The sequence below is a fragment of the Meles meles genome, chromosome 18 (assembly GCF_922984935.1).
Source record: "Meles meles chromosome 18, mMelMel3.1 paternal haplotype, whole genome shotgun sequence".
Lineage (NCBI taxonomy): Eukaryota > Metazoa > Chordata > Mammalia > Carnivora > Mustelidae > Meles > Meles meles.
The window spans coordinates 31,990,043-32,003,599 of NC_060083.1; the positions used below are offsets into that span (position 1 = coordinate 31,990,043).

Consider the following 13,557-nt stretch of genomic DNA (forward strand, 5'->3'; position numbering starts at 1 on the left):
AAGTTACTTCTCTCTGAGTTCTCTCATTTGTTAAAGTGTTTAATATGAAATAATATATCCACTGTCCATTTTATGAGGCTGAGATCAAAGTGAGAAAGTGTCTAACATAATACCTTATACAGGAGTAGATCCAGAGAAGCACTGATTTTATCTCAAATGTCACACTCTATATATAAAGATTTCCCTCCACTTTTCACGTGGGAAAACAAAAGTTCGGAGGAAAGACTTGTCATTTAAGCTCAAAACGTTTTATGTTCATTCCCTGTTACATATTACAAGGCGCTTGCCTAATCTCTTCATGGCTGCCTGCATCTCCTGATTCCTCAGTGTGTAGATCATGGGGTTGAGCATGGGGGTCATAACCGTGTAGCTGATGGACACAGCCTTGTCCATGGGGAAGGGAGTGAAGGGCCGGGAGTAGATATAGATACAGGGAATGAAGATCATAGACACTACAATGATGTGGGTGGTGCAGGTGGAAGCTGCCTTCTTCCTCGCCTGCCCTGAGTGGGACCTCAGCATCACCAGGATGACCGTGTAAGATATTAGAAGGAGAAGGAACCAGATGAGGACCAGCATTCCACTGTTGGAGATCATGAGGAACTCCAGGAGGGAGGTGTCCGTGCAGGCAAGTCTCAGCACTTGGGGGACATCACAGTAGAAGTTATCCAGGATGTTGGGGCCACAAAAAGGCAATGGGAGCATCAGAGCCAGCTGGACAATGGAGTGAACAAATCCCCCTACCCAAGCAGCCACCACCAAGCCCACACAGAGCTGCGTGTTCATGATGGTGACATAGTGGAGGGGCCGGGAGATGGCTATGTAGCGGTCATAGGCCATTACTGAAAGGAAGAAGACAGTCCCACCTCCCAGGAGATGGAAGAAGAAGATCTGGGCCATGCAGCCCCGGTAGGAGATGGTCTTCACCTCATGAAAGAAGTCCACCAGCATCTTTGGAGAAGTCACTGTGGAATAGCAAAGGTCTATGACAGCCAGATTTCGGAGCAGAAAATACATGGGGCTGTGGAGTCGGGAGTCAGAAGTCACTGTGACCATGATAAGGATGTTTCCCACAACAGTGGTGACATAGACAAGTAGGAACACCAGGAATAGAAATTTCTGGAGCTCGTGGGTCTGTGAGAATCCCAAGAGGACAAACTCTGACACCTGTGTGATATTCTGTGCTTCCATAGGATCTTCCCCACATGCCTAAAGAAAAACAATGCAAAAAATCGTGACAATTCCATCATTTTCCTTTGGAGAGTCAGAATAAGTTGATCAAAGTCATTGTTGAATATATTCTAAGATGGAACTTAAGAGAGCCTTCCATGGATATAAATATATTTTCAAGGCCCTCACAGACTTATCTCCTTAACCACACCCTACATTGTATCCCAGGCTTTCATGGGTCTTTCCCCACTTTGTATCACTCTGTCCTTGTCCCACAGGTTTCTTGTTGATTCATAACTAATGTGCCTGACATAGTGCCATGTGAACTACAGGCTCCACGAACATGGTTGTATCGATGAAAATAATGAATAAACATGTCAGCAAGTATAGGTGATTGCAAATATCATCATCCTGGCCGCAGAAATCTTGAGAGGATACAGAGACTAATGATTTTAGATAAACAAATAGATGCTTCGTCACGGCAGCTTGAGCTGCATATGATTCATTGCTGAGGAAGAGAGGTGTGGATTAGAAGAAATTTTCATGCCCTAATTTGGAACCAAATGCAAAGAAAACAAGCAGATGATCTTGGCTAAATCTGGGATGATTAGGACTTCTCAGACTTTTCTATACAAATACTTCTGTAATGGCATTGTTGCCATGAGGCCATCTGCAGAGGTATCTCAGAACAGCCCAGGACAAATGCAAAATTTCCTTGAACTCTCAAGCTTTATATTTTAAAAACTATTGGAACTTTCTATTATAGGCATATCTCTAGACCATCTTTGAGGGTTTTTTTTTAATTTAAGTATTGTGGCTTGTAAACTCTGATTGCTAAGGTCAAGGAGTTACAGAAAATACAGAAAAAGAAGAAACAGATTTCATTAGTTCAGTAAGTGGAAGTTCTAGCAGGCATTCCCTTGAAAAATAAACTTAGTTCTTTAATGTTAAAATCCATTCCCTCAAGTTACACCTTTCTAAAATTTTCTCTAATCGTTCAGGAGGCTCCACCCTGTGAAGACAATAGAACCTTAAAGGATTTCTCCGCCCTGCTTCCTACCTGACAAATGAAAAGAAAACAGCAATTGCCCTGATATGCTTTTTATAGGGAATTGAATGAATAAGTATAAAAAGACTTCTATCTACAATTATGAAACATAATTACCTCTGAAATTATCTGTGAGGTGTTCCAAGACTCCAAATATTGTCATCTTTATTTTATCCCTAGAATTCACATTCAACCCCAATATGTGTGTAAAAATGGTGTACCAGGAAGATGCATTTTTTTTTTAATCCTGTGACTCCACCAACTGTCAGCATAAGACTATATGAAAAGCATCCCCATGGACAACTGAGAACCCCTGTAAGCCTTTTGGCGGGAAATGATGTGATGAGACAGGGTTAAAATAGGCTTATCCCGGCACACTGGGGTGGAAAGCCCCGAGACGGGCGGGAGTGGAGCAGACACACAAGGGGCATTGCCAGAACAACTCTAACAGAGGGTAATACATCTCTGTCTCCAGCTTTGTGTCCTTGCTCTACCACATGCTGTCAAGATTAGACTGGGTGGGCAGCATCTTAAATGGCCTGCTTTGGCCTCTCTGAGAAAGCCCCTGACCCCTAACCCTTTCCCCCCAACCCCAACCCTCCCATCTAATTATGGATTCCTAAAATGCCAACAACAGAGTTCTATTATCCCTATTTTTACCTTTATCCCTATAAAAATTACAACTGTCGCACACTTCTCTATGTCTTCATCAGTCAGAGATGCAAACTCTGTAATGTCAACTTCCTAAAAGACTTATTCCATCTAAATCAAAACTTCAAGATTTTCCATGGTTCTTCAATGCCTATAAGAAAGAATTCACACTTAGATGGCTTTTCAAGGGCTCCTACCTTTCTTTGCAGACCCATCTGCCACTTAGCAGTAGTTGAAGTAGTCAACATTTCTTGTACTGGTGACAGGAATTGCTGTCATTGTAGTAGTAGACATTTACTGAGTGCTCGTGAGGTGTTGGCACTATGCTAAACAATTTATAAATATTAATTAACCTGTTTAATTCTCATATAGTATTTGCATCCTTATAAAATATAGTAAGTACTATTAATTATCCCCACTTTACAAACAAATAAACTGAAGCTTAAAAAGGTTACATAATTTGTCCCAGGTCACACTGAGAGTGAGTAGTAGAGCTGGAACTCTGACCCAGGTCTGATGAGTCCCATATTCTACACTCCTAAGTACTATTCTCTTCTTACTTGCTCCTTGCTGAGAACACTTGACTTCAACCAAACCGATCCCCTCCTCAGTTCCTCAGGCATCAGGACCTTTCATCAGGCCAGTACCCCACCTGGATTGCCTTCCCATCCTGTTCATCTATCTGAATCCTACCCCTCCTTCAAGGCCTGAGAATAATGAACTATTCTCTAACATTACCACGGACTGGTATTTTTCCATAAGGATGTCTCCTGGCTTGTGTTTGTAATTTCAATGCAAGTCTGATATGTTGAGTGCTACACAGTTCCTAGGGCACACATAGCCTATCTCATAGATAATTCCTAAAAGAATGCTTGATGGCTTGATGTGTTGGGATGGGCCAGACCGCTGTGAGAGATGAAAAGAGAGCAAGTCACCAACGAATGAAAGTTCAGTTCAAGGGAATTTAAAGGGAACTCCAAATTCTAATTCCCAGCATCACCAGAGTTACAAAACCAAAAGCATCCTCTTAGCATGGGCAGCATGCTTTCCATGAACTTGTAAGAATCTTTGAAATGATTCTTCCGCCTACGTGCAAAAAGAATAGATTTAGATGAGAAAGCAAAATAAAGTGACATACCGAGGGTCATGGCTATGAAGAGGGAAAGAGAAGGATTCCAGGCCCTTTTCTTTTGTTGCTCAACCTTGTTTCCCATCCACCTTACTCTTATGAAATTCGTCCATGCAGGACTGAGAGGAGTGGGAGGGAACAAGTGATTCCAAAAATGGGGGGTGAATCTAGTCTGTTGTCATCTTGGAGGTATTAACAGGTCTTATTAAGACAAGTTCTTGAAGAAGTGGGGGTGGAGGCACAGCAGTAGAGAAGGAATGGAGACTCAGAGTGGGAGAGCAGCGGGCAGGAGGAGGAGAAGAACAGAGGATTAAAAGGGAAACAGTAGAGGGCGGGAAGTGTGAGAGAAAGACCTGGTGTGTTTTCTTCTAGGTGTGGGAAGAAGCTAGAGTATGTGTGTGGGAGATGGGGGAGAAACCAGCTGTGTCTCTTCTGCTCTCCCTCCCACCCTCTGTCCTGAATTCCACACAACACATAAGCCAGTATGGACAAAAGTCTTAGTTCCAGATAAAATTAACTGTTCGCCCAAGCTCGGTCCCCCAGCGTCCTTGCCCAGTGACTTTCCCATACCCTCCCTCCACCCCATGCTTGTCTTACAATAGGCTTTGCAGGAGCCTTTTCAGTGCTGACTTGTCCATGGGAAGGACAAGTAGCCATCACTTACCTCTGACCCAAAGTGGCCAAGGGGACTTAGAACCTCCACCCTCCAGACCACCCTTCTCTGGAAGCTCCATTCTTTTCCTGGCCTCTGTCAGACCAAGAACACAGAAGATTGGCCTTAAGGGAAAGGACACTCCTCAGGGAACAAAACTTGGGCTTAATTCATGCAATGAAGCTAGGCTGAGGCTGCTGAGGGCAGGAGCAATGGGAGTTATTAAAAAAGTGTGTGAGCTGTTGCATCAGATGCACATTATCATTGAGAAACTGCCTTGGGTTCCAATGCTCTGGGGGCACTGATCATAGGACCAAGACAAAGAAGAAGAAGAAGAACGCTTATGGGCAATGAATTCCTGGGGATGTTTACAAGAACCAAATCCTTTGAGGTCAGCACCATGGGCAGTGCAAGGCCTCCACCCTCTGCTTCCATCACTGTAGTTGAAAAAGTAAGCTCTATCCTAGGACATGGTCAAGGTCATGACCTCTATAAACCCCAAACCCTTTTCACATGTCCATTTGTTAAGGCATCTCTCACCCCCATCTCTGATCTGCTCTCCTCACAGCCAGCGTGACCTTCTCAGTACAAATTGGCCAAGTTTACCCTCAAGATACAACTCACATGCCATAAAATTCACCATTTTTTAAGGTGCACAGCTCAGTGGGTTTTCATACATTCACAGGTCTGTGTAGCCATCACCAGCCACTGCCTAACTCCCAGCATGTTCTACTCCCTGAGAGCAACCTTCTGTTCTCTAGCCGTTGACTCTCCAGTCTGTTCTATCCCCAGGTCCTGGCAACCACTAATCACTAATCTACTTTTTGTCCCCATGGATTTGCCCATTCAGGACACTTCATATACATGGAGTCCTAAAATATGTAGTCTTCCTCCAGGCATAATGTTTCTTCTTTCTTCTTTCTCCAAGCATAATGCTCTGTTAGTACCACATTCCTCTTCACAACTAAGTAATATTCTGTTGTGTGGATATACCAGTTTGCTTACCATTAATCCGTTCTTGGACATTTGGCTTGTTTCTACTTTTTGGCTATTATGAATAATCTTGCGATAATATATGCACATGTTTTTGTGTGGACATATGTTTTCAGCTATCTTGAATATATACCTGGGAGGTGAAATACTGGGTCATGTGATAACTCTATGTTTACCCTTTTAAGGAACTGCCAATCTATTTTCCAGCAGCTGCACCATTTATATTCCCACCAGCAGCATCTGAACAGTGACAATTTCTTCAACACGTATTATCTTTTTATTGCAACTATCCTAGTGGGAGTGAAGTATTTCATAGTGGTTCTGTGTTAATTTTGATCACAGTGTAGTTAACATACAGTGTTGCATTAGTTTCAGGTGTACAATACAGGGATTCAACTATTCCATACATCACCCTGTGCTCATCACAACAGGTGCCCTCCTTAATCCCCATCACCTATTTCACCCACCCCCACCCACCTCCCCTCTGGTAACCACCATTTTGTTCTCTATAGTTAAGAGTCTGTTTCTTTCTCTCTTTTTTAGGATTTATTTTTAAGTAATCTCTGCACCCAACATGGAGCTTGAACTTACAACCTCTGGATCAAGATTCGCCTGCCCTGCCGACTGAGCCACAAGGTGCCCCAAGAGTCTGTTCCTTGTCTTCTTTCTCTCTTTTTTCCCTTTGCTCACTTGTTTTGTTTCTTAAATTCCACATATGAGTGAAATCAAATAGTATTTATCTTTCTCTTACTGACTTATTTCACTTAGCATTATACTTTCTAGCTCCATTCATGTTGTTGCAAATGGTAAGATTTCATTCCTTTATATGGCTGGATAATATATATATATATATATATATATATATATATATATATATATACACCACATCTTCTTTATATATATATATATATATATATATATATATATATATTTACACATATATATATATATATACCACATCTTCTTTATCCAGTCATCTACTGATGGACATTTGGGCTGTTTCCACAATTCGGCTATTATAAATAATGCTGCTATAAACATATGGGTGCATGTATCCCTTTGAATTAGTGTCTCCTTTTCTTTGGATACATCCAGTAGTGTGATTACTGGATTATAGGATAGCTCTATTTTTAATTTTTGAGGAAACTCATACTGTTTTCCACAGTGGCTGCACCAGTTTGCATTCCCACCAAAGTGCATGAGGGATCCTTTTCTCCACATCCTCGCCAGCACTTGTTGTTTCTTGTAATTTTTTTTTTTCAGCCATACTGACAGGTGTGAGGTGATGTCTCATTGTGGTTTTGATTTGCATTTCCCTGGTGATGAGTGATGTTGAGTTTCTTTTCACATGTCTGTTGTCCATCTGGATGTCTTCTTTGGAGAAATATGTGTTCATGTCCTCTGCCCATTTTTAAATTGGATTATCTGTTTTTCTGCTGTTGAGTTTTAGAAGTTCTTTTTATCTTTTGGATACTAACCCTTTGTTGGATATGTCATTTGCATATATCTTCTCCCATTCAGTGGGTTGTCTTTTAGTGTTGTTGGTTGTTTCCTTCTCTGTGCAGAAGCTTTTTATTTTGTTGTAGTCAAAACAGTTTATTTTTGCTTTTATTTCCCTTGCCTCCAGAGACATATCTACAAAAATGTTGCTTTGGCCAATGTCAGAAACATTACTCCCTTCAGTCTCTTCTAGGATTTTTATGGTTTCAACCTCACATTTAGATATTTAATCCATTTTAAGTTTGTTTTAATATATAGTGTAAGAAAGTAGTCCAGCTTCATTCTTGTTGCTGTCCACTTTTCCCAACATCATTTGTTAAAGAGACTGTCTTTTTCCCATTGGATAGTCTTTCCTGCTTTGTCAGAGATTAATATAATTATCACATAATTGTGGGTTTATTCCTGGGTTTTCTTTCGGATTCCATTGGTGTATGTGTCTATTTTTGTGCCAGTACCATACTGTTTTGATTACTTGAGCTTTGTAATATAACTTGAAGTCTAGAATTGTGATATCTCCGGTTTTGCTCTTCTTTTTCAAAATTGTTTTGGGGGGCGCCTGGGTGGCTCAGTGGGTTAAGCCGCTGCCTTCGGCTCAGGTCATGATCTCAGGGTCCTGGGATCGAGCCCCACATCGGGCTCTCTGCTCAGCAGGGAGCCTGCTTCTCTCTCTCTCTCTCTCTCTCTCTCTCTCTCTCTGCCTGCCTCTCTATTAAAGAAAAAAAAATTGTTTTGGCTACTCAGAACCTTCTGTGGTTCCATATAAGTTTTAGGATCTTTTGTTCAATTCTGTGGAAAACACTGTTGGTATTTTGATAGAATTTATATTAGATTGGTAGATTGCTTTGGGTAGTATAGACATTTTAACAATATTTTTTCCTCCAGTCCATTAACATGGAGTATCTTTCCATTTCTTTGTATCATCTTCAATTTCTTTCATCAATTTTTTACAGTTTTCAGAGTACAGGTCTTTCACCCCTTTGGTTAGTACTATCCCTAGGTATTCTTAACTTTTGGCACAATCATAAATGGAACTTTTTTTAAATTAATTTCTCTTTCTGCTGCTTCATTATTAGTGTATAGAAATGCAAAAGATTTCTGCACATTGATTTTGTATTTTGTGACCTTACTGAGTTCATTTATCAGTTTTGGTAGTTTTTTTTGGTGGAGTCTTTAGGGTCTTCTAAAGGATAGTATACTATCATGTCGTCTGCAAATAACGAAATTTTACTTCCCCCTTACCAATCTGGATGTCTTTTACTTCTTTTCATAGTCTAGTTGCTGTGGTTAGGACTTCCGGTACTATGTTGAATAAAAGTGGTGAGAGTGGATATTCTTGTCTTGTTCCTCTCATTGTGGTTTTGATTTGCATTTCCTAATGATCGGTGATGTTGAATATCTTTTCATGTGCTAATTGGCCATTTGTATATCTTCTTTGGAGAAATGTCTAATCAAACTCTTTGTCTTTTTTTAATTGAGTTATCTTCTTTTTTTGAGTTATAAAGATGCTTTGTCTGTTCTAGATACTAAACCCTTATAAGATGTGTGATATGCAAATATCATCTCCTGTTCTGTAGGTTATTTTGTCATATTTTTATAATGTTTGATGCACAAAAGATTTTAATTTTTGTGAAGTCTAATACATCTATTATTTCTTAAGTTGTTTGTGATTTTAGTGCCAAATTTTAAAATCCACTGCCAAATTTGAGGTCATAAACTTTATCTTATGTTTTTGTTTAATAGTTTTATACTTTTAGCTCTTTTCTATAGGTAGTTGATTCATGTTGAGTTCATTTTTATGTGTGGAGTGAAGTAGGAGTCAAACTTTATTGTTTTGCATATAATTATCCAGTTGTCCCAACTCCATTTTTTGAAAAGACTCTTTTTCCATTGAATGTCTTTGGAACTATTGACCATAGATATGATGGTTTATTTCTGGACACTCAATTCTCTTCTTTTTTTAAAATTATTGACATATAATGTATTATTTATTTCAGGTGTATAGGTCTGTGATTCATCAGTCTTTCACAATACACAGCACTCACCACAACACATACCCTCACCAATGTCCATTACCCAGCCATCCCATTCCACCCACCCCCTTCCACTCCAGCAACCCTCAGTTTTGTTTCCTGAGATTAAGTTTCTTATGGTTTGTCTCCCTCTCTGGTTTCATCTTGTTTCATTTTTCCCTCACTTCCCCTATGATCCTCTGTCTTGTTTCTCAAATTCCACATATCAGTGAGATTATATGATAATTGTCTTTCTCTGATTAGCTTATTTCATTTAGCACATACCCTCTAGTTCCATCCAATCGTTGCAAATGGCAAAATTTCAAATTTTGATAACTGCATAATATTCCATTGTATATAGATACCACATCTTCTTTTTCCATTCATCTGTCAATGGATATCTAGGCTCTTTCCATAGTTTGGCTATTGTGGTCATTGCTGCTATAAACATTGGGGTGCACGTGCCCCTTCGGATCACTACATTTGTATCTATGGGGTAAATACCCAGTAGTGCACTTGCTGGGTTATAGAGTAGATCTATTTTCAACTTTTTGAGGAACTTCCATACTGTTTTGCAGAGTGGCTACACTGACTTGGATTCCCACCAACAGTGTAGGAAGGCTCTGCTTCCTCTCTGCATCCTTGCCAACATGTGTTGTTTCCCGACTTGTTAATTTTAGCCATTCTGATTCCTGTGAGGTGGTATCTCATTGTGATTCTGATTTGTATTTCCCTGATGCCAAGTGATGTTTAGCACTTTTTCATGTGGACATTCAATTCTTTTCGGTTGGCCTAGATGTCTATCCTTATGCCGGTACCTTATGCCAGACCTTATCCTTATGCCAGATGTTTTGATTACTGTAGCTTTGTAGTGAGTTTTGAAATTAAGAATTTTGAGTCCTTTGTTTTTCTTTTGCAATGTTGTTTGAGGCTCCATGTAGGTTGCATATGAATTTGAAGATTGTGCATTAAATTTCTGCAAAAAAAAAAAAAAAAAGCCCATCAGAATCTTGATGGGAATTGCATTGATTCTGTAGATCACGTTGGAGGATATTGCCATCTTAACAACATTGAGCCTTCCAATCTATGAACATGGGATTACTTTTTATTTATTTAAATTCTTATTAATTTTTGTCAGAAATGTTTTTCCTTTTTCAGTGTGCAAGTCTTTGACATCCTAAGTTCAATTTTTTTAAGTATTTTATTCTTTCAGATGCTATTGTTAATGGAATTGTTAACACCTTTTTCTAATTGGTTTTAGAGAAACACAAATAAAATGTATATTTTGATCTTGCACAATGCAACTTTGCTGAATTTTTTTTATTAGTTCTAATAGGTTTTGTGGATTCTATGGGATTTTCTATATAGATAACCATGTCTTCTGCAAGCACAGTTAGTTTTAGTTCTTTCTTCTTTTTGTCCTGCCTTTTATTTCTCTTTCTTGCCTATTTGCTCTGGGTAAAACTTCCAGTACAGTATTGAAAAGGCAGTGGTGAAAGTGGGCATCTTTTTCTTGAAGGCTTTCAGGTTTTCACCATTGACTATGATGTTAGCTGTGACTTTCATACATGCCCAGCTTCTTGGGGCTCCTAGGTGGCTCACTTGGTTAGATGTCTGACTTTTGGTTTTGGCTCAGGGCATGATCTCAGGGTCATGGGATTGAGCTCTGCACTGAGCTCTGCACCCTTGAGGAGTCTGCTTCCCCCTCTCCTCCTGCTCCTCCTCTCTCTCTCTCAAATAAATAAATAAATAAAATCTTATTTTTTAAATGCCTCCCCTTCTATTGTTAATTTTGTGAGTTTTTTTTAATCATAAAAAGTTATTTAATGCATCTATTGATATTATTATGGGGGGGTTTCCTTCATTTTTTTAATGTGGTGTATTACACTGACTGATTTTCTTGTAGTGAACTATCTTTGCCTTCCTGGCATAAATCCCACATGGCCATGGTGTATAATCCTTTTAACGTACTGCTAGATTTGGTTTGCTAGAATTACACTGAGGATTTTTGCTTCCATATCTGTAAAGAATATTGGTCTGTAGTTTTAGTTTCTTGTGTTACCTTTCACTTTGGTATCAGGGTAATCATGACTTTATATAATGTCCTTGAAGGTGTTTCTTTTTAATTTTTTTTGAAGCATTTGAGTAGTATTGTCATTAATTCTCCTTTAAATGTTTGGTAACATTCAGTGAAGCCATCTTCTCCTGGAATTTTCTTTGTTAAGAGGTTTTTTTAATACTAATTCATTCTTTACTTGTAGAGGTCTGTTAAGATTTTCTATTTCTTCTTGAGTAATACCTTTTCAATTTGTATGTTTCCAAAAACTTGTCCATTTAATATGGCTTATCTACCTTGTTTGTGTATAACTGCTCATAGTATTCTATTTAATCCTTTTCATTTCTATAAGGTTGGTAATATGTTCTGTTCTAGCAATTTCCTTCCGTAAGGTTGGTTTCTTTATTCTTTTATTTATTTGCATCTTCTCTCTCTCTCTCTTTTATTTAAATATTTTATTTATTTGGGGTGCCTGGGTGGCTCAGTGGGTTAAGCTTCTGCCTTCAGCTCAGGTCATGATCCTGGGGTCCTAGGATCAAGCCCCACATCGGGCTCTCTGCTGGGCGGGAAGCCTGCTTCCTCCCTCTCTCTCTGCCTGCCTCTCTGCCTACTTGTGATCTCTGTCTGTTAAATAAATAAATAAAATCTTTTAAAATAAATAAATAAATACTTTATTTATTTATTTGACAGAGAGAGAACACAAGTTGGCAGAGCAGCAGGTCGAGGGAGAGGGAGAAGCTCAGAAGCTCAGTGCTCCCCACTGAGCAGAGAGCCCAATGTGGTCTTGATCCCAGGACCCTGAGATCATGACCTGAGCCAAAGGCAGACACTTAACTGACTGAGCCACTCAGGCACCCATCTTCTTTCTTTTTTTTCTTAGTTTAGCTAAAGATTTCAAAATCTTGTTTATCTTTTCAAAGAATCAACTTTTGGTTTTGTTGATTCTTTACATTCTTTTCATATTCTCTGTTTCATTTATCTTACTCTAATATTTATTACTTCCTTCCTTCCACTGGCTTTGGGTTTAGTTTGCTTTTTTTTCCTCTAGTTCCCTAAAGTATAAAGTTAGATTGTTGATTTTAGATTTTTCTTCTTTTTATTTCAGATTTTTTAAAGTAATCTCTACACCCAATGTGGGGCTTGAACCCACTATCCTGAGATCATACACTCTGCTGACTGAACCAGTCCAGTACCCCTCTTCTTTTTTAATGTAGGCATGTATGCTATAAACTTCCCTCCAAGTACTGCTTTTACTGCATCCCGTAAGTTTTGGTGTGTTGTGTTTTTGTTCTCATTTCTCTCAAAGTATGTTCTAAGTTCCCTACTGATTTCTTCTTCTATCCATTTGTTAAGAATCTAGTTTAATTTCCACATATTTGAAAATTTTCCAGTTTTCCTTTTATTAATTTCTAGTCTCTTTCCATTGTTGTCAGAGAAGATACTTTGTGTGATTCCAGTCTTTTAAAATATCCAGCAATATTCTGGATGAGATCCTGCACTCTGGGGTTTTACCACTGGAAGAAATTATAGAAAATGTACAAGAAATCTCTATTATTTCTTACAGCTGCAAGTCAATCTACAATAATTTTAGTTAACAACAGCAACAAAACACTGAACCAGAATTCAGAAGACATATGCTATAGTATCAGCTCTATTACAAATTAACAATATGTCCTTTGGAATGTCACTTAAACATTCAACTTCTATTCCAAATCTCCAAAAAGAAAAGAATCAGAAAAAAAAAAAAAAAAAAACAGCAGAGCAATAGATTGCAAAGTAAATATCCATGGACAACATTTATAATAAAACTATATAACAAGGTTTACAGACCCCAACAAGCAAGTGAGAAAAATCCCTGTACAAGGGCTGCGTGGTCTCAGCATCTGTGAAGGAGGAAGCAGAGGGAAGCAACAGGATGCCTAACAGACCTGTAAAGAAGAAAATAAAAACAGCCAACAGGTATTCTCCGGAAAGTACGGCAGGCCAGTTCAATAACAGCAGCTAAAAGAGAGTGGTTTTTCCAAATCCAGTAGAGGGTAAATGTAAGAAGCCTTGAATCAAATCTCTGAGAACTGAGAAACGAGAGCTTCTTTCCAGCACACACCCCACATGGGAGAGAAGCTGCTGGAAGCGAGATCAAAACTGATTCAGATGAGACAAAGGAAATAGAAGGTACAGACAAAAATGGTGGGGAGAACAGAGCCAGTAGATCTCAGAAAGCAAGAAACCACGGTGTTGAAGACTACATAAAAACAACAGAAGAGAGGTTGTATGAATCAGGCCCTCTTCCAAAAGTTCAGCAAAACTACTTTCACATAAAAATGAGCCATAGGAAAAAAATCAAGGGAA

The 13,557-nt window shown here is 39.0% G+C and overlaps 1 protein-coding gene across 1 annotated transcript; it reads right to left on the reverse strand.

Moving 5' to 3' along the window:
• Positions 1-255: 255 nt before the first annotated feature.
• Positions 256-1,191, reverse strand: LOC123929825 (olfactory receptor 4D1). The gene has a single exon (XM_045985902.1). The coding sequence runs from the start codon at positions 1,189-1,191 to the stop codon at positions 256-258; it is 936 nt and encodes a 311-aa protein (XP_045841858.1).
• Positions 1,192-13,557: the final 12,366 nt, after the last annotated feature.

What these genes read in the sequence shown, in the direction of transcription:
- LOC123929825 (XM_045985902.1), bottom strand. Translation starts at nt 1,191, where the DNA reads ATGGAAGCACAGAATATCACACAGGTGTCAGAGTTTGTCCTCTTGGGA.